Here is a 21,687-nt window from a genome sequence, read left to right on the forward strand (position 1 = left end):
CATGATATCATATTGCCGACGCTACAGATTAAATAGACACAACTTCAAATTTATATTTCCTTGCATCGAACTCCATAAATAATTATTTCAATGTTTTTATTGGATCGCATTTCTACCATACCATTATTTCAAATTAAGAACATAAGCATGTTCCTTCATATCGACGCACCTCTAATTCATGTTTGAAGGTTTGTCATGCACCGGGGGGAGAAATAGGAAGATCGATCTGCCATGAGATTGATGAATTGGTCGTGCATTGTCATCGAAACCCTGCAACAAGATCAAACCATGAAATTGTCCGATAAATAAATAAAAAAAAAAAACCAGATCAAACCATGAACTTTGTGTATTTATTTATCAGAAGTTTTCTAAATTATACTATTTAGACTCTCTATTTTCAAAAACAAAAAATATATATATATATTTTCTCACAAACTATTCCATCAAACATTATTTAAATATAAAATTCAAACTAAACTCAAAGAAACACACGTATATAGGGAGCTGATTACAGGTAATTAGCACATGATAATATACATATAACATATTATATTTGATTTCAGACAAAATTATACGTTAATGTCGACGGCATATGATAATAGTTTATACAACACATGAATTTCAACTCATCTAAGTCATATGCTAATACAAAATAATATATATTGTGGAATTAACAGGTTAATGGGATATGCTCTTACATCATGAACAGCATCTCTTAGTTCCCTCATCTGTTCGATCGAGACAGTCTTCACCTGCAGAAAAAATTTAGTTTTCAGACAATTTTCAATCTTTTCAGACAGGCTTTTCATCGATGAACTCACCTTATTTAGTATTGTCCAGATAACACCCTCCGTGCATGGAGGAACTGTGAGAGATCCGATATACCTGTAATATTTTCGAGGCCCGAATTTGATATCCCTTGGGTTGATTATCCCTATTTCAGTTGGTTCTTCACTAACATTTCTTACATGGTGTAAAAGCTGGAAAAAGATAAAAAAAAAATATTACAAAAAAATAAATACAAAAGCCTACAAAATTAGACCCTCAAATGGTAGTATAATAAGAAAAAAGATATATATCCCTAACCCTAACCCTAAAATTTGTATTTTGATATGCAATTTATTTCTCATATTAAGTTTTAATTGGTTAAATAGATCAATGGACGAGTTTTTAGAGTCGACAGATTTTCCTCTTACTCTAAATTTATTGTTGCTGATATTGAGATGTGGAATAGGACTCTTAACTTTTAGTTTTGTTCAATTAATCGATTCTTCAAAAGATCTAATGAGCTATGGATAAAATGATCGATTTGATCAATGAATATTCGACTTTTCCTTCAACATGGAATCAATGCACGTCATGAGTCTGACCTTTTCGAGGAAGGAATCAGGGGGTCCGAGCCTGTGCAAAATTCCGATCACAGCGACTTTTCCGGCCGAGCTTTTGTGAACCAAGTGAGTCTCCATTTTGTACCTATTTCAAAAGTTCAACCAAGGAAAAAAAAAAAAAAAAAAAAAAGAAACATAGAAAATAAATCTCTAGTACAGATTTGAATTAGAATATTGATTTGATATAATATGATGAGCTTGATATGATATTTTGGATATAAATTATTTTATATAATATAAAAATATTAGTATTTTTAATTTGATGTTTTCAAGAAAAAGAAGAGCGCTGCATAGTGAAAAAATTGGAGAAACCTACAATGAAAAAAGAGAGAGTAAAAAATTCGAACCTATTTCCATTGATTGTATGCTCGGTCGGGAAATGCCAGTGGCATTGTTGTAGTTCGTACATGGTTCCATTTATTACGACACCTCCGGCGTCTCCATGCCATTTTACCTAATTAAGAAATCATCGACAACATGCATATTGATAGTGTGGGAGCAATCAAGGATCGGAGAAGGGGAGGAAATTCAATCGGTAAAATAAGAGAGTAATTAAAATTCTTAAATGAATCAACTAACATTACAAGGTAAAAACAATTGTTCTATTAATAGGTACGTACACTATTGACCATCGATTGCAATGTTTAATTAAAGCGAAGAACAATTTTGAGAATAGTATGTCTTTTATGCTATGCAATTCAAAGAAAAATATAAATGTATATATACGAAAACATCAAATTTTCATTTAATATATTATATTCAAAGTTTATTGTCATTCAAAATATTATATCTAACAACTATTTTACATAAAAAATGGAGTAATATAGTTTCAGAAACTTGAAATTTAGAACATATATGTATTGGTAAACTATATAATATGTATTAATGAAATATATTCATATTAACTTAATTTTTTAGATAAAATGATCATTTAATATGATATGAGAAGGTTTTGTATTAGATTAAAAATTAAAATTATGGACGAAATGTATATTATTTGGACTACCATTCAACTTAAGCCTAAAATGTGTTCAATTAAATTTATTGAGTTTAAAATATATTTAGTAACTGCGACGCTTCTATATACTTAAATTCATTAAATTATTATTTGAGTGATCATCACATATCTGATCTATTTTAGCATTTTAGAGTTTTAAATGTACTATATCTGAAATAATCTTGTAAATAAATTTTTTTCGCTTAAATGGTCATCTAGTGCCGGATTTACCACACATTGCTGATGTAGCGCTGACGCGGCTTACATGTCATCACAATGTAAGCTGATGCGGCAAATATGTTATCGCCGGGTAGATGCCACATCAGTGATACATAAATATATATATTTTTAACAAAATGTCTTGGTAAACTGTTTATTAATCTCATATTTGATATCTTTATTATTTTAGAACTTTAAATAAAACATGTCTGAAAATAGTTTCGTAAGGAAATTTTTTTTTGCTAAAATGGTCATTCAATGTGTCACTGACGTGGCGATGACATGCCAACCGCGTCAGTGCCATGTTAGCAACGACAAATCAGCATGGCGACTCCGGCACCGGAAGACCATTTTAGTGAAAAAAAAATTATTCAGACAATGTCTATTTAAAATCCTAAGCTGATAAAGAAGATCACATACTACACTAAAAAAAGAGTTTATCATGAACTTAAGGTTTTCTCAAGAGGATTTGCATCATATCTTCCATCAATTCGTAGATTTGAATTTTACTGTGCTAATGAAATTAAGTTAGATTTATTATTTCATTTTTTTCTATCTCAATTATTTTAACATGATTCATGATAAATTATAGTATTACTTTGAACTTGTAGATAGAATGATAATTTATTACAATATTAGAATGGGATATAATGTCGTGTTGGTAAAATATATAATATGTATTCAATTTAATTCTATTCTATGACTTTAAAAATATTATATCCGGATTACTGTAGATACAAAAATTTATGATAAGTATAATTAGTAAATAATTAAATATATATTAGTAAAAATAATTATTTTATACTAATATAAATAATTATAAATTAAGATTAAGATAATTAATTAGTTTAATTAAAATTAAAAAATTATAAATTAGAAAATTTAAAATATGATTAATGTATGTGATCATTTTCCTTTCGACGGAAATATGGACACATTAAGCAATACGGAGGAAGTATATATTAAACAAAATTTCCGTCTGCCTCCTCTACTGTGAATATGTAATAGATAACACTCTTCCAAATTATTATATATATATATATATGTGCTGTAATGAATTGACATAAATAATGTACCATGATATCATGACCGCGATTCTTGATTGTAGCTCGTGCCGGCGTGTATGTTCTTCGCAATTGCCCGATTTCTGGGACAACGACAACTTTACTATCGGCAATATTAATCGGGGATTGAAGCTTTCCTGTTCGACAGACTCGCCATTCTGGTTTTAGATTCCCCCAATTACTTGGACCTTTCTCACTACATCGGACGTATGTAAAAGGATTCTCGTTGCCTGTTATCGAGCAAGATTTTTGTTATCCCATAAATAACTAAGAGCAAAAAATATACTTGAAATGCACAAAAAGATTACATTATGGGACTTGTTTACTTGTATTGTTCTACCCGATTTTTTCATTATAATTTTAAATTTACTATTGATTTATCATTAAAAATATTACATCTAGTAACTATTTCACTAAAAAAACAAGAAGAAAAAAGATTCAAACAATAAATAAAGTAAATAAAGCTTATAAATTTGTATTCTCTCATTGGAATTCTTTTGTTATATTTCCAATTAATACTATAAAAAATATAATATATATTTATACAATATATATACTCTATCTATTTACAAAAATTAACAATTCAATATAAAAAAAATACTTCAAACTAAAAACAGAAATCCAACAAACAAAATTTATATATGTTTTATTATTATTTTCTATTTAACAATAATTTTAAATTACCATTTACCATAGGAGATTATTTTCAATCATAATTTTAGTTAGTTGATAGAAACTTATTATAGTCATAATAATACATAAATGGTAAATAATTATTTAGATTTTTTTTCCTTTTTAACTCATAGTCATACATAAAGTTATGAATCAACCAAAATGTAATAATAAGAAGTAATTATTCAAAATTTACTATAAAAAGTGAATACATTTTATGAAATTTGATTCAGGCTCATAACATATTCGCCTTTTCGCACCCAACATATTTAAATAAAATAATATCGAATTAGAGACTTAAATAGAAGAACTATACCATGAATGCAAATTGAGAATTTGGAGAGTAAAATAGGGATTTTTGGAGATAAAATTGAAGGTGAACTATTGGTTCTATTTTCTATTTATTTTCCCCCCAATTTTTTTACTAAGTAACTCTAATTATTCCATCTAAAAATAAATTATTTTTCTTATAAAACATCATCTTTCAACAATATTCATATAAAAATTAAAATTCAAAAATTCAAAAACACGACCACTATTTCGAACGAACCACATTTTTGTTTCAAACAAGTAGCAAGTAGTTCGTTGTAACTTATTCCATTTATCAAAACTTAAAATCAAAAATTTAATTTTTATATAAAGTATTATATATTTATTTATTTGTATTCAAAATACCACATCATACACTTAATCAAACTATAGTATTATAAACAAATTTAAATTTAAATTTTTACTATCTTCAAAATAATAAAAGAGCAAGTTTGTACGTATATACTAACCAACTTCCTCGTCATCTTTGTCAGCATCGACGAGTAAAGAAGAGACAATGAGGTATGCAACGAGGAGACGACACCAACTCTGCATATTCTTGCCACTCAAAATCGACACAATATTGGATTGATTATGCAAAAAAAAATCTTCGAAAGAAAAGAAGAGCTAGATACATACAAGATGCTATCTTTATCTATCTCTATTTATACATATAGTGTTTTAATTTTTATTTTTTTTGGGGTGAAAATTTGATTAGTTTTGACTGAATTAATACTTTGGAGCAATTTTGAAAACTTTATTCAATAATTTATACTTACTTTTTTGTATAATCCTATAATTATTCTATAACGTAATTTCTTCTATCAATTTATTTAATGTCAGATTCTAATTATGGTATTTTAAATGAAAAAGGGGCAAAAATGATTAACATAGAAATGGTTAATAAATGTAAATATTGTTAACAATTTTATAAAGGATAATTAATTAAGATCAGTGAATGATGATGATGATTTTTATTTTTTTTTGTCAATATTATTATTGTTTAGGGTATGATAATGAAAATATTTATGGATAATAAAATTATGGGTATTTATTATTTTAAAACATTATAGCTAAAATTTATAGGCTATTTATAATATTACTTACAATCATTTAGCATCTTTTGTGCATTTGTATTTTACTTTTTGGGCGAAATAGTCGAAATAGTCGTTGAATGTAATAGTTTGCATATAAAATTCATATCTTTTTATAAAAAATCATCAAACAACCAAAACATCAAAATATTTTCAAAATATAATCAAACAAAATATCTGTCTTAACATATGTATGAATGTAGTATGTGTGTGTATCCTCATCCCATTATGTCGAAAGTTCCAATATGCCGTGTATAAAAGTTATTTTAGCGCAGAAGACCCCGTGTCCTTGGTGCTAATTTTAGTAGAGCGGCGCTACTTTCTGCCCGATTACTTTAATTGATATGCACCGTGCTAATATACTAAAATCGATACCAACTTGGCACAATATTTCCTGCACAAAATTGAATTTTATAGAATAGTGATACATAATTAAATTGCCACATTTGGAACTATTTTCGTTGATGAAAGTAAACGCTCCTCCCGTTTAAAGGATGAGTCGGCCGAGCATTTCCTGCACCTCCCTGAAATGTTTAAGTATGAGAAATAATACCTACACGTGATGTAAAGATTGTTGTGCTAAATTTTATTTGGTTTATGTGTTCTTTTAGAAGAATTTTATGCTAAGAGAAAACAAGGGCAAAAGCACATATAGGGATGAGATCAACAAAGACGAGCATAATTGAAAATTTTTAAAAATGGTTAAGAAAATTAAGATACACGACGTACTACAATAAAATAATATATTTGTAACGGAATTCCGTCCCTAAAGTTCATGTAGCTAACGTAATTCCATTCCTAATTTCGTCTCTAATGTCATTAGTAACGGAAAAAGTAGATTTAAAGATAAAAAAGTTTTGTTAAAAAATGATTTTTTCTTATAGTGGCGACTCCCTTTAGAAGCTCACTAGCAACAATTTTTGAGTTTACGGTTTTTCGCAATTGCTCTAAAGCAGCTTTAGGATAGATGACTATGGGAAGTTTTCGACAATATGTAAATGAGGACGAGATAAAGCACACATTTTATGAAAGAAATATTTTGATTTGTAGGGTTAGTATACGATTAAGTAGTTGTTGACTATTTTTTTTACCAAGATTTATCAATAATACACTCTTGGTAATATCACATATTTTCACCTTATTTTCTATTGAAGAACTCTCCCAAAAAACAATAATAAAAAAAAAAGAACAAAACATATGTCTATTACATTATATAATTTTCTATAAAAATATATTGTTTTATATAATAAAATATAATATTTAAACCAGATCTATTGAAATTTGAAACAACAATCCAAAATCAAAATACAAAATTAAACTCCAAATAAACAAATACTTACATCATCCACAGCATCCTTTACTGCTCTTATTTGCTGCATTGAAACAGTTTGTACCTGAAAAAAAAGTTACATTTATCTGGTGTGGTTGGATATAGTTTAGAATAGTATTATATATATATATCTTATAAATTTTCTATTAAAAGATATTAATTGTTAATAGTTTTTATTTAAAATATTATATCAATGCTTACACTCAAAATGTAACATATTTTAAACACCCTATATTAAAAACTAATTGAAATCATTTTTTTTTTGGTAATTCTCAACCTACAAAATCACATCCAAAAATACATATAAGATTCTGTTTGAAGTTTGGAACTGGAATTGGTATATACAAATAATATTTTTTTGGAATAAAAATAAAGTTTTATGTTGGGTTTGGCCTCATGTTTTGAATTAAGTTTTTTATATAATATTTTAAATAAAAAATAATTGTTGATTTCATAACTTAGAATAGAAAAAAAAATAGTAATGAAAAATACAAGACCAATTTAGAACCTTAAACAAACTGTCCATTTAATTTTCAAGAGATATGACAATGATAAAAAGAATGGAAAAAATAAATGTATACAAAACTTGCTCAAATTTATCAAAGTTATTGTTATATAATTTAACCAAAAAAATTAAACAAGAGAAATAGAAGAAATAAAACCATGTTTGAAATGAACAATGACATTAACTTGCCTTTTTCAACACTGTCCAAATAACATTTTCGGAACACGGGGGAGTTGTAAGAGAACCATTGTATCGAAAATATTCTTTGCCTCTAAACTTAATGTTCGATGGTTTGATGATCCCCAAGTTAACTCCTTTCTCATTTGCTGATTGTAGATACGGCGAAATCTGCAAAAATGAATGTCAATGAAATAATCATCGTATATATAGATGAACTTAAAAGAAAATGATCATATATGAAAATTTAGTCATCGTTTGTCTAATATAATTGATTACTTTATTTTTCTTTTTCATTTTTTATTTTAATTTTATAAATAAAGAATTTGTATATATATATATATATTAAAAAACTTGTGAATTAAAGTATACAAAACCCTACTTTAATTTGGCATGCATGCCTCAAAATGTATTTTGAGTTTTTAAGTGAACACTTATACATTGTTTTAGTCCTTTATACGATCGTATAAAGGACTACAATTTTTAATTAGAAATTGTGTAAGTGTATAGTAAAAAACTTGAATCCAATGGTTGAAATCGCTCATATTTACATACATATACATATATATATATATATATATTTGAGATCGCTAACCCGTCTTAGAAAAAGATCTGATGATCCCAACATGTACAACAAGCCAACAACAGCAATATCGCCTCGAAGAGTGACATGAACAAGATGCAACTCCATGTCGTATCTGCAAAAATTGTACCATACCCCGATATTAATTAGTTTCCTAACTATGAAATGAATACATGAAAAAATCTATATAGATACTTTTACAACTTTTGATACGAAATATATATATATATTTAAATCACATCATATACAATTTTTTTTTTTTTAATACAATATCAAATCAAATACCAACATTTGTTGTTTTTTATTTATTTATATTTATTTTTTATTATTAAAATACCAACACTTGTTATTTCCAAAATTTTTAAGAACATCAAAAGTGTGTTTGTTTTGTAAGATAATTTAAATGAATATTTTTTTTTATACTTGAAGTACGAGTAATTGTGTAAAAAATATAAAAATAATGAATGTGTATGATATATTAATATTTTTGGAAAAACGTGTGAATATTTTTTGTTAAAAGAACACGCCCGATAAAATTTCTTAAACTTCTATCTAAATAGAATAACTATCATTTTTTTTTTAGTAATTAATATTTACAATTACTTTTATCCATTCAGAGGAATTATATATTTCTCAAGTTTAAGAGACATATGGAATCAACAAAAATTTCTTTTCCTTAGCTAAAATTGTAAAATTTAGTTATGAGTTATTTTATCAATAACATTTTATTGAACTTCCTATTATCTGATCATAAAATTGTGTGAGAAAAAAAATACTCAAACAAACACATCAAACTTTTTATATAGAGTCGAGAAACATTACACTATATAATACAAAATTTGGCCGGATCGTGTATTGATAGGGCGAAATAATCCAAGGACATTATTTTTAACACCACAATTCTATACAAAATATCAAACTCGATATATATTTTCTACTAGAAACAAAATTAATCTAAAAAAATAAAAAATACTAAACAAATTTTTCAGACACAAATAAATCCACCAGATATGATTCGTACAATATACTTAAATTTTGTACTATACTTGTGTACTGGGCTAAAATTTTTGGTATTTGTCATACTGATATCGTACTGAAAACTTTATAAATCGAAGTTCAATACACCAGAATTTCATACTAATACCATAATAAAAATTCTGAAATACCGAAAATTTTTTTACGAAAAACTTACCATACTAAAAAATCTAAATATATCTAAAATATTAGATGGATCGGTATTTTTCGACATGATAAATTTGAGGGTAAACTGTTTTTTTAGTCCCGTAACTGGACCCCTTTATCATTTTAGTCCCGTAAGTGGAGCATGTCGCAAACTAGTCCCATAAGTGAAAAATTTTCACTGTTTTAGTCCTCCGGCGCCAGAGACGCCCGCGTGGCTCTCCGGAGGTGACGTGTCCGCCAGGTGTCCCGCCAGGTTAGCGACACCCGGCGGACATGTGGATTTTTTTTTTAATATTTTTTTTAATTGTACCAAATAAAAAAAATAAAAAAATACAAATAAAATTAAAAATAAGTTTTAAAAAAAAATGTTAAAAAAAATAAAAATAAAATCCACGTGTCCGCCTCAGCGATGACCTGGCAGACACGTCACCTCCGGCGAGCCACGCGGGCGTCTCCGGTGCTGAAGGACTAAAACAGTGAAAATTTTTCACTTATGGGACTAGTTTGCAATAGGCTCCACTTACGGGATTAAAATGAAAAGGAAGTCCAGTTACGGGACCAAAAAGCAGTTTACCCTAAATTTGATATATCAAAAGTTTGGATATTTTATGCATCCCTAGCAACAATTGTTACTTTGAAAATATCCCTATGTTGTAATAGGGAAATAATGAAACATTTAATCAAGTAAATTAATTATATATATATATATATATATATATGCATTAATACAAACCTAACTCCATTGACTGTATGCTCAGAAGGAATGTGCCAGTGAAGTTGAACCAACTTATATTCAATTCGATTAATTATAATACCTCCTCCATCTCCTGTCAACTCTACCTAATAAAAAACAATTAATTAATAAAATATATTCTTGTCAACTTATGAATATAAAAATTAAGGGATAAAATTTAGAAAATAAAAAATAACTATTGTCCATGGATATATTTGCAATAATTTGAAGTTTTTTTTTTGAATGAACTTTTTCTTGTCGATAACATAAGCATATCACAATTATTTTGTTAATGTAAATTTATTTCCTTTCGAATTGAGGAAATAAAATCCTAATTTTGTTATTATTTCATATTTCTTAGTTAAAACTAATTGAAACATCAGTACAGTTTCAAAATTATATAGCATGTATAATGTCACACTAACACAAACAAGAAGCTAGTTTTAAGATATATAGGGTATGTTAACTTTGAGGTTTGGTTTTGTATTTTAGTTTTGAGTTTTGTTTTAAATAATAATTTGAATGCGATGTTTTATAAGAAAAAAATGTTTATATTTTATGGGAAATTATAAGGATTGTATGGTAAAAAAATAAAATAAAACTAAACTTCAAGTAGGCAAATTTTGGAAAATATATATGAATGGTAGTCCTTCTTCCCTCAAGTTTGTGCTAGAAAAGATACGTTCACAACGAAACAAGGATTTTTTTCTTCATGGTAAATATAAGTTTCTTATCTAATTAGTTAAGTAAAACATTTGATCGATACAACATTCTTGCAAAGTAGTACACAAATGCTCGACTATCAATAAAGAATTTATATTTTTCTTTAAAGGCAACAAATTAAGGTTCATTACCTCGATATCATGTCCTCTATTTTTTATTACAGCCGGTGCTGGCTTGTACCGTCGTCTCACAGATCTAAAGGAAGGTTGAACCACGACTCTTCGGGTAAATATATTTACGGGAGATTGACTTTTACCAGTCTCGCAAAGTGTCCAATTTGGATTAAGGATGCCCCAATTTGGTGGTCCATTAGGAGCATCGACATCATAGGAAAATGGTCTTTCATCATCTGTTAAAATCGCAAAAGTCAAAATTTCTATTTTACTAAATCGATTGATACGTAATTAAGCTAAAATATTCAAAATAATAATAAAAAGAACGGGGATATCCTTATACCAAATATTATAATATTATAAACATGAATATTATTACTTGAAAATTTCTTGTGGATTTATGGAACTTATTTTAACATAAATCTATGAATAAGTTACATAAAATGGAGGCCTAATACATTGCTTGAAAGTTTAGAGAAAACGAGTATTATCACAAAAGGATAAATATTTACCACGATCTTACCTACTTCAGGGTTGGTGATGGCCTTTGCTAGAAATAAAATTGACACTAAAAGAAGAAATTTGAGCAAATTGAAACGAGAATAAATATTGTCGAAGAGCATGGCTTTAACAAACTCGCTTCATATGATCAATTTGAATAATTGCACGATCGCACGCGTTTATAGCTTATAGAAATTATATATATGGTGAAGCCTACAATCTGTTGATCGATCATAGCATTGTTTACTTTCATAATGTTGTAGCCCTTTTCATTTTGTGCAAATTGTGTGTGCTTTTATAATGCATTATCATATACATTTATATATGCTTTGAGATATATAGCTAATTAATTAATGCTATTAAAATTCGAATTATTGAAGTATATTTTCAAGTTGCCAAACCATGCCTAATGACTTTGACAAAGTGAAAACATCGATCTTAAACATTTGTTAGGTTCCTCTTGATCATAGTCGAAAGAAAAGGGCGCGCTGTTTGGATTTTATTTATTTTTTTTTTGTGTGGTTGTTCTAAGAAGTATATTTGGTAAAAGTTAATATGGTTGTGGTTATCAATGAAATTGAACACAAAAGAATTACGTTAAAACTATGGTTGAGAAAAATAAGTTGTTAGACTTACATTAAAACTATTTCGAAAATAATGAAGACTTGTTGTTAGTGTGCGAAATAAAAATCAGTAAGGGTTTAACGGACACATTATTTCACAACAAGAAAAAATTATTTTTGTAACAAAACATTTTTGTCTCTAAATCTACTTTTTCCGTTACTAATGACATTAGAGACGTAATTAGGAACGAAATTACGTTAGCTACATGAACTTTAGGGACGGAATTCCGTTACAAATATATTATTTTTTTGTAGTGTTTGCGTGGTCGTAATTACAACATGTGATCAAGTGAAAAACATAAAGAACTCAAGACACATTTGGTTTGTTTATTTAGTTTGGTTTATAATCTATGCATCACATATCCTAATATAGGCCTCATTAGATACAACAATATTCTACATAATTTTAAAAATTAAAATATTTAATTGATTATTGTAAAATTATTTGAGATGTATTAACTCGTATATATATATATATATATTAATATTTTGAAGTAATATAATGATTGGATATATTTTCAATGCATTGATGCTTCACTTTATTTAGAAAAAAAATAGAATAATTAAAAAGTGAGAAAAAAAAAAGCTACATATGAACTTATCACTGGTAATATCATTCATAAAAAACTCATAATTTAAAAGTAATTCCTATTCAAACAATATAAAAATAATTTATAGTGTAAAAATGGATTAAAGAATCAATACAATTTCTTATTTAATTTTAGTCTTAGTATAATACTCAAATCGACAATTAAAAAAAAAAAAAAAATATATATATTTTGAACGTCTCAATTTAATAATTATTATTATTACACAAATTGGATCGGTTAGGTACGGGTACGGAGTCCTCTCAAACCAATTACTATCCTTAGCGTGGATAAATTAGTAATTTTAAAATTAAATTTTCTACTTATTTTATTTTAAGAGTGATTATGAAAAAAAAAAAAAAAATACTTGTAGAGTTCAAAAAGTTATTTTTGCCTTTGATAAAGGTCAATTCAAACTTGTTATAATTTTTTTTACACTATTCAATTATTATTTTTTTTTTCTAAAAATTTTCTTTTAAATTGTATATATATATATAAAAACGAGCTATGGAAATATTTATTGGAAAAGTATTCATTGTAATTCAATCTTATATCTTTACTAAATTTAAATATATATAGTATTCTTTTGTGGATTTTTCAAGAATATTCACTATTCAATTTATTTTTATTTTTTATTTTTTATTTTTTATTTTTTATTTTTTTATGTTATACTAAAAAATCGTTTAAACTTTCAAACAACTAGAGAAAAAAAAAGAACTTTTTGTAAAACTACATAATCACTACAAAAAGTTATCAATTTTGTTACGAAGTCTTTTCGTTACTAAATTTATTTTTTCCGTTACTAATGATATTAGAGACGGAATTAGAGATGAAATTACATTAGCTACATGAACTTAATAACAGAATTCCGTTACAAATATACTATTTTCTTGTAGTGAATCAATTTAAAACGTTGTAGGATAGCAATAATAAACACGCGCATAATTTTGCAACTATGTAGTAATATTTCTTCTATTTCGCATGCATAAACTGACATGCATACTCGATACATTAATGCTTACTTGCGAACAGATCTAACATCATACAATGTAAGTAGCATTTCGATATTCCTATTAGCAAACAACAAATTAGCATGTTGTATTTATTTATTTTCGGTATATTTGGAAATTTATTAGTTGAACTAGTTTGGTCGATAAACGTAAACAGTTCTTCCATTCAATGGTTGAATCGGTCTCGCATTTCCTGTAATCCCCTGAAATTGTTTAAATAAAATTTCAAATGAGGATCGAAACAAGAAAAATCATCGATTATTATTTGAAGAAGTTTTGATAAATAAAAATTGTAGTCTTTATTTTATGATATTTTCAAATGAAATTGAAGTACTATATATTATTTTTTCTTCTACTTCTTCTTCTTCTTGTTATTATTATTATATATTTATATTTTTTTATAATTTATTTGAGATTATGAAATCTATGGTAAGTACTTACATTGTTCACAGAATTTTGTAATGCTGAAATTTGCTGAGGTGAGACAGTTTTTTCCTGCAAAAGAGAGAGATAATAAAATTAATTCTTATATGTATGCCTAATAATTATCACTTTTGTTATATATATCACTACAAGAAAAAAATCATTTTTGTAATAAAATGTTTTTTTCTCTAAATCTACTTTTTTCCGTTATTAATGACATTAGAGACGGAATTAGAAATGTAATTACGTTAGCTACGTGAACTTTAGGGACGGAATTCCGTTACAAATATATTATTTATTTGTAGTGTATATACATATAGGGTTTTGTTTAATTATTTTAATATATAAGACGTATATATAATCGAAATGTATGAGATAAGAGTGATATTTTGTTATAGGCACACTGCTTAATTTGCAAATTTTCAAAGAAATTAGTAAGCTTTTCCTGGTTGACTTCGATGGATTTCGGATTTGATTATAGATTTTAAATGAATGAATTTGAATTACTTTTTTTTTTTGGAAATATTTCAAAATTTAAATGTAATATATGAAGTTAAAAAGTATGTGAAATAATTTAGTACTCCTCCCGTCCTGGAGTAAACATATACTTTTGTATCATTATACTTAACGATAAAAATATCTTTATATTTGTACTATAAGAAATTAATAGATGTATTTTTGTCATTTTATCTTGATTTGTACTAAGTTTTGATATAATAATTAATATTCAAAGATCAATCCGAAAAAACGATTGTATACTTTTTGGCTGGATGAAGATAGTATTAAAAAATATTTAGCTGGACGGAGGTAGTATTAAAGAATATTTAAAATGTTAAAAGTGTCTGGATTTGAAATCACTTTAGTTCAAATAACCTAAATCAAATAATTATCATGTAAAATTAACTCACCTTCCTGAATACTGTCCAAGTAACATTTTCCGAGCACGGTGGAACTGTGAGCGAACCATTATATCGATAGTATTCCCTACTCGAAAATCCAATGTCGGATGGATCAACGACTCCCACACTGACTCCTTGACGATTGGATGGTAGAAATGGAATAAACTACGAAAGAAATTAAACATTGTCAAACTATCGCCCGTATAACAAAAAAAATATATTCGAATGGAAGCTGCCAATCGAACAAGATGTTCATGAACTCGACTCATTTATATTAATTTTAAACTCAATAAAAACTTATCAAACAAGATAAAACAATTTGATAGATTATGGCATAATTTAGAGCTTTATTCGCAAATATTCGATAATAGTTATTAGAAAGGATAAAAATAATCTTTTCAAGTAATGAAAACAATGCAAATTTTCTTATAATTGTAGCTTGATCGACTTGACTTGTCTAGTGTTGATTTAAATTGAAAATTATTGTTCGAAAGTGAACTAACACAAGATTAAATTGAAATTTATCTACTCATTAATTAAAACAACACACAAGATTGAGCAAATCTTAAGTCATCAATAAATTAAACTAGCCCATCCTCCCTCGAAAAAAGAAATAAAAACATTTCGGCGACAACTTCTAGACTATTCTATCGATATTCTTTGATTAATAACACAAACTAGTCGAGGGTATGTAGTTCAAGTGATTGAACCCTCCCTTGATATGCTAGAGTTGGGAGTTCGATCATTGTCGAATGCGTGAGTTTGTGTGTGTTTGGATAAAAAAAAAAAAAAAAAGAACGATATGATCATAATTTCTCATAAAGGAATCAATTAAATGTCATATTATAAAACTTTCGAATTTCAGAATATATTGAAATCACTCACTCGTTCGAGAAAAGGATCAGCCGGTCCTATGATGTAAAGGTAGGCGACAACAGCAATATTTCCTTGAGGGCTCTCATGAACGATATGCAATTCCATGTTTTTCCTATAAATTAAGATAAGATGTTATTTATGAACTCTTTTTTTGCATTCTTATTTGTACGATAATAACTTCGATTAATATGTATCCATTGCAAGTTCCAAATTTGCATCAATTAAAATGAGACAAGATACAAAATATATAACGGGCTTTTATTTATTGCTGTAAAAAAAAAATTATATTTTTCATCATTTACAATATGAAGCTGAATACATAAATTAATTTATCTATTTAAAGTATCAAGCCCCGAGTACGTAACAGGCTTTCGAAGTTTTAAAGTTCTAAAAAGAATTTAAAATAATAAAAAGTTGAGTATTTGATATTGTGATATTTTGTAAAGTAAAGTACATATTTAATTTGATGCGATATTTTCGAAAAAAATATTATTATTGAATATTGTCAAAACTCTAAGAAATATTAATGTAAATGGACACTCATGCAATATAGCTGTGTGTTCTAGAGTATGAAATTTTATGCCTCATTTAAAATTTGGAGGGTCGTAAGAGGATTAATTAAGCTATGATTATTTTATTTTTTTTTTGAAAAAATAAAATAAAGTCAATATTTCATGCAAATTAAACCTACCTAAGGCTACAATAATCCCATATATAGAAACAAATACACCTAGTTGACTATTTTAATTCAAGCAAATTAATGAAAAGAAATAAACACAAACCTAACTCCATTGATTTTATGTTCAGCAGGAATATGCCAATGACATTGAACCAGCTCATAATAAGTTCCTTTTATCACGATGCCGCCTGCGTCTCCGGTCCATTCTACCTAAAACTCGTAAAATACAAAATTAACAATTTCTCGTTAAATTTTTATATAAAAAAACCTCTTCAAATATTGCAAAACATAAAACGTTTAAGTTTATGGGATGTGTAACTTGGTAAGAAGTCCGAAGTACTATTTGTTTGCGGAGATCGGCTGTACGATTTCGAGTCTATTTAATCTTAGTTTCTTAATGTAACTTTTGTTTCGATTAAAAAAAAAAAAAAGAAGCGCCCCTAAAAAATTTAAAACAGATTACACAATTAATTGTATGCTCTCTTTGAGTTCATTTTTTTTTTTGAATAATAGTTTAGATATGATATTTTATAATAAAAAAAATAAATGTGTATGAATTAAAATGACAATGATTGCATAATAAAATAATTGAAATAAAATTTTATGATTGAACAAAATCCAAATCTCTCGTTTTCAGTTGTTTCTCCTAACATCATAATGAACATAGTAAGTGCCAAAATGTTGGAGTATATATATGTGCATTATATATATGTGCATTTTAGTTTCTATAATTTGTTATGTGATAATTTGTGTTTCACATATTTTAGATATTCAGTTTAGATTTAAATTTGATCTTATTAAAAGTATAGGTTGTTTTTCGTCGTTTGTTGTTTAGATTTGAGTTTATGTTTTATGGTGCCTATATATATATGTTTTTTTTTTTTTCGTTTTTTTTAAAATAAAAAATTAATATAACACAACTTTTTAATTTTTGTAAAATAATTTTACAATTTGAAACAAGAATTAAACAATAAATGTCTAGGCAATTGTAAGAAATATTACCTCGATATCGCGCCCTCTATTTTTTAGTACGGCCGGAGCTGCTTGGTATTGGCGGATCAAATCTCCTAGAGGACGGGGCACGGCTTGAAAGTAAATAATATTAATAGGAGACTGCCTTCTTCCTGTATTACAGAGTGTCCAATTCGGATTAAGGTTGCCCCAATTTTGTGGCCCGTCGGGAGCGCCAATGACATAGGAAAACGAAGTTTCGTCCTCTGATAAAATGCCAACCATTAGGGTTTTTACAAAACATGTGCATCATTAATCATACAAAAAAGCTCGAAAAATTTTATTATTATTATTTTTTTTTCCAAATATTCGAGCGACCAATCTAATTCCTTACTAGCTACTCATGTATCGATACATTGTTGCCAAATATTAACACAATTTGATCATGCACAAAACTATAAATATATATGTATATGTATATTTACTACAATAGTTTGCGCAAGCATGGAAAACCCGTCTTATGAATGCAATAAAATAAAGTAAATCGTGAAAAAATATTTGTTGAGAAACAAATAAAAATAGTTTTGTTGTGTAGGGGGGGCGTATTCTTCATGATCTTACCTACTTCAGGATTGGTGACCGCCTTCGCCGTAGCAAACAAAAACAACATTAAAATGAGAGATTTGAGCAAACTAAGAACAAAACTCTTGTCGTCGAAATCCATGATATCTAATCCTCCTTAAGGTAATAAGTTCTTTTTTGTTTACATGAACAAAAAGCAATTAACAAACACAAGTATTTATAGCCCCAGAAAAAGGTTACTCGAAGATTTTTACATATCTTTCCCAATTGCATGATTTAAGTGTGTGACTGTTATTATTATTATTATTATTATTATTATTATTATTACAAAATTACACTTTCTTGTGAGAATGAGGGTGTAGTTTAGTGTCGAAACATTCAACATTGTATCCAACAATGTATCCTATCTTTTTGTGTTTTGATGATATGAAAACACACAACCCTTATTGTTGGAAGTTTTAATTGTAATTAATAAAAGATTTGTAATATTTTTGATGTAATTAGAATATTAACTAAACTAGGAGATTTGCATTTTTCTATAAATATATACAACATTTTATCAATAAAATCCAATATTACAGTTTCAAAAATTAACAAAAATTATTATTTATTTAGTTAATGAATACAATTAATTATTCATAGTGTAGTTAACATGTTATATATAATCATTTGATTTTTATTTTATAACAATTCATCCAATCCATTCGAAAGATGCAAAAGTTCATATGTTAAGGAAATAAAGTTATAATACTATAAATGACATTATATTACAAAAGTAGAAATAATGTATAAAGTAAAAAAATGGATTATTATTATTATAATTTTTAAATTGATTTGACATTTTCACGACTACAAAAATAAGATGAGCCACTAATAGGCAAAACAGTTCATTTTCGAAAAAATTATGTAACTTTGATGAAAACTTGCTGTCAACATAGAAGACTTATTTTTATTTTTTATATTTGTTTTTTTTAACTAAAAGGATTATAGATAGGTTGCAACCTTCCTTATTAGCCATCCTTGAAGGGATAATTATAATGTATGGTTTATTTTTCCTTAAGACATTGAATTAGTAATTTGGTGTGTCTAGTTTGCAATTTTCTTTTTTCATTTTTTTGGTATCCAATTAATTAAATAATAATTTGATATAATATATTTTTTTAAAAAAATTAATGGCAGTGTTCATTCGGAGATTTCTCACAAGATTTTTACTATTCAATTTATTTATTTTTCTTAAAAAATATCAAATTAAACAAGTATTTCATATTTTCTTATATTATACTAAAAATTAATTTCTTATTCAAAATATAATATTAACATATAATATTATGTTTTGAATATAAAATTAACTTTTAGATAGTTGTTTAATGTAATTATAAATAGATCTATTTATATTAACATTAAACAACTATTTAAAAATCCAAACCCCAAATCAAATCCGCAAACAAACACACCTTTAATTAACGAGCTGCATAGAGAATGAATACTGAAAAAAAAAAAAAAAGTTGTAAAAAAATCCTATAAAACAATGAACTACGAAGGAAATATAAAAATTCATTACCATTTGCATTTAAAATAAAGCTATAAATTAAATACTTCATTAAGGTATATACTAAAGCTTAAGAATTTTGTATTAACTTGTAATTACTACCACGGCACATTTTTTTAGCACAATATTTCATTCACAATGTATACATATAGATTATTGTTCTTTCATATATATTTTTGTCGATTGTATTTAGAATTTATACCTTACCAAAAAAAAAAAAACAAAAAGAATTTCCCCTTAGGATTCTCTATAAAGTACATTACTAAAACATAATTAGAAAATATACAAGATAAAAGTGATAATTAATGAGAATGAAATTTAAAATTTTCTCAATATATGCATCTACGTAGGTAATGTATGTACAGGGGTGGGCAAAAAAATCGAACCGAATCGTCGAACCGAACTGAATCGAACCGAATTTTCGGTTAACCGAGCAAATTCGGTTCGAATACAAATACTGCATATTTGATATTTGTTCGGTTCGGTTCGGTTTCGGTTTTTCATATTTTTTTCGGTTCGGTTAACCGAACCGAATATATTTATGTATTCATAATATTATATTTTAAATTTATATTAATAATTATATACGGTTCGGTTTCGGTTCGGATATTTGAAATATTTGCAAATATTTTTTATTTAATTAGAATTTTAATTTTTTTTTATATATTTTTTCTTAATTTCGGTTCAGTTCGAGTTATTTGCAAATACTACAAATATTTTCGGTTAACCAACCGAAATTTTCGGTTCGAATACGGTTCTCTGTTTCGGGTATTTGTTCGGTTCGGTTCGATTATCAAATACCTGCATATTTGCAAATAACCGAACCGTGCCCACCACTATGGGTTTAGTTTTTTAGCTCATGCCCTCGATTATAATGCTAAATGTTAGTGATCTATAAATTAGATTAGAAAACTCTAATAATGAAATTATGTCTTCTATAATTTCTTAACAAAACTTAGACTTGCGAATGTATATAAATTATATAATGATATTAAATTTGTTCGAGTAATAAATCACCCCAAATTTATATCCTATTCAATTATAAAATTTTAATTATTCTAATTCTACTATACTTTCAAGGAGTTGATAGTTGATAATTAAATACTGATTTTTCAATTAAAATAAGTAGAGTTAAAAACTAAAATTATTATTGAAATTAATATAAAAACATAAACAAACAAACATCGTATTTATGATTTAAAATAAAAATTAAAAAAATATATATTTTAGTCTATAAAGCCTATTTTTTATTTTTGTTCAGTGCCCCAAAATAGTACGAGACCGTTCTGCTCTAGCCTTCTTTCCATTCTAGATAACAATAAATGTTTTCTATTGTTCCATATTCCGACCAAGACTTTGCTCTAAACAATAACGAATGGTTCTTAACTTTGTACATATTCAACGTAAAATAATGTCGACTTTTTCTAATCTAACTCTATAATTTAATGTCTATATATACATTGACTTCCAATGTTATTAATAATAGAGTACATTAATATAAAGCATATTAATTCCCTACGAATAAGGGACCATCGATCTATAGATGTTGGAATACGTACCTACGAACATATTCCCTTGTTCGCAAAGAATAAATATATTTACTATTAGTCAGTGCGCACTTTCGGGTAGCGGCTGCAGATTCCCAAGTTTAAAAAAAAAAGAATAAATATATTTACTATTAGCACATTTGTTAAATAATAACAATAATTTATATTAGATACATAGAGTGTAAATTTATAAAAACTAAGATATAATTAAGTTGTAAGGGCCAAGGAATGTATATATGTTGAAATAAGTATTTTAATACTTTTATGCGAAGTGATTAAATATTTTAGTAATATCAAATGGTTCACATTTATTAATTAAAAAAATAGGAAAAAAAAATGAATATTCTAAATAATATTTTTGTATTTGAGCC

The 21,687-nt window shown here is 26.7% G+C and overlaps 3 protein-coding genes across 3 annotated transcripts; all 3 read right to left on the reverse strand.

The window, feature by feature from the left end:
• Positions 1 to 171: 171 nt before the first annotated feature.
• LOC127256603 (alpha carbonic anhydrase 4-like) lies at positions 172 to 5,204 on the reverse strand. Its single transcript, XM_051282714.1, has 7 exons — positions 5,120 to 5,204; positions 3,681 to 3,898; positions 1,736 to 1,842; positions 1,358 to 1,473; positions 822 to 985; positions 699 to 752; positions 172 to 270 (listed from the first exon to the last, which is right to left on the reverse strand). The coding sequence occupies exons 1-7, from the start codon at positions 5,202 to 5,204 to the stop codon at positions 172 to 174; spliced, it is 843 nt and encodes a 280-aa protein (XP_051138671.1).
• A 721-nt stretch (positions 5,205 to 5,925) lies between these two features.
• On the reverse strand, positions 5,926 to 11,859 carry LOC127256698 (alpha carbonic anhydrase 4-like). The gene is made up of 7 exons (XM_051282835.1): positions 11,613 to 11,859; positions 11,108 to 11,325; positions 10,254 to 10,360; positions 8,351 to 8,453; positions 7,768 to 7,926; positions 7,084 to 7,137; positions 5,926 to 6,267 (listed from the first exon to the last, which is right to left on the reverse strand). The coding sequence occupies exons 1-7, from the start codon at positions 11,710 to 11,712 to the stop codon at positions 6,196 to 6,198; spliced, it is 813 nt and encodes a 270-aa protein (XP_051138792.1). The 5' UTR covers positions 11,713 to 11,859; the 3' UTR covers positions 5,926 to 6,195.
• Positions 11,860 to 13,742: 1,883 nt separating this feature from the next.
• LOC127256710 (alpha carbonic anhydrase 4-like) lies at positions 13,743 to 18,399 on the reverse strand. The gene is made up of 7 exons (XM_051282857.1): positions 18,260 to 18,399; positions 17,690 to 17,904; positions 16,791 to 16,897; positions 16,018 to 16,120; positions 15,142 to 15,297; positions 14,252 to 14,305; positions 13,743 to 14,013 (listed from the first exon to the last, which is right to left on the reverse strand). Exons 1-7 carry the CDS (start codon positions 18,360 to 18,362, stop codon positions 13,942 to 13,944), a joined length of 810 nt encoding a protein of 269 aa, XP_051138814.1. The 5' UTR covers positions 18,363 to 18,399; the 3' UTR covers positions 13,743 to 13,941.
• Between the last annotated feature and the right edge of the window lie 3,288 nt (positions 18,400 to 21,687).

Source organism: Andrographis paniculata, unplaced genomic scaffold, assembly GCF_009805555.1.
Source record: "Andrographis paniculata isolate CXL003 unplaced genomic scaffold, ASM980555v1 Contig56END, whole genome shotgun sequence".
NCBI classification, from domain to species: Eukaryota; Viridiplantae; Streptophyta; class Magnoliopsida; order Lamiales; family Acanthaceae; genus Andrographis; species Andrographis paniculata.

Excerpts from the sequence above, each read along its gene's own strand:
- LOC127256603 (XM_051282714.1), bottom strand. The coding sequence starts at position 5,204 with ATGCAGAGTTGGTGTCGTCTCCTCGTTGCATACCTCATTGTCTCTTCT. Across the intron at positions 3,899-5,119 it reads CAAAGATGACGAGGAAGTTG|GCAACGAGAATCCTTTTACA; the intron begins GTTAGTATATAC and ends GCTCGATAACAG. Across the intron at positions 986-1,357 it reads CGAAAAGGTCAGACTCATGA|TCCAGCTTTTACACCATGTA; the intron begins CGTGCATTGATT and ends TTTTTATCTTTT.
- LOC127256698 (XM_051282835.1), bottom strand. The coding sequence starts at position 11,712 with ATGCTCTTCGACAATATTTATTCTCGTTTCAATTTGCTCAAATTTCTT. Across the intron at positions 10,361-11,107 it reads ATAGAGGACATGATATCGAG|GTAGAGTTGACAGGAGATGG; the intron begins GTAATGAACCTT and ends GTTTTTTATTAG. Across the intron at positions 6,268-7,083 it reads TAAAGGATGCTGTGGATGAT|GGAGGTGCAGGAAATGCTCG; the intron begins GTAAGTATTTGT and ends TAAACATTTCAG.
- LOC127256710 (XM_051282857.1), bottom strand. The coding sequence starts at position 18,362 with ATGGATTTCGACGACAAGAGTTTTGTTCTTAGTTTGCTCAAATCTCTC. Across the intron at positions 14,306-15,141 it reads CTTGGACAGTATTCAGGAAG|GAAAAAACTGTCTCACCTCA; the intron begins GTGAGTTAATTT and ends TCTCTTTTGCAG. Across the intron at positions 14,014-14,251 it reads TACAAAATTCTGTGAACAAT|GGGATTACAGGAAATGCGAG; the intron begins GTAAGTACTTAC and ends AAACAATTTCAG.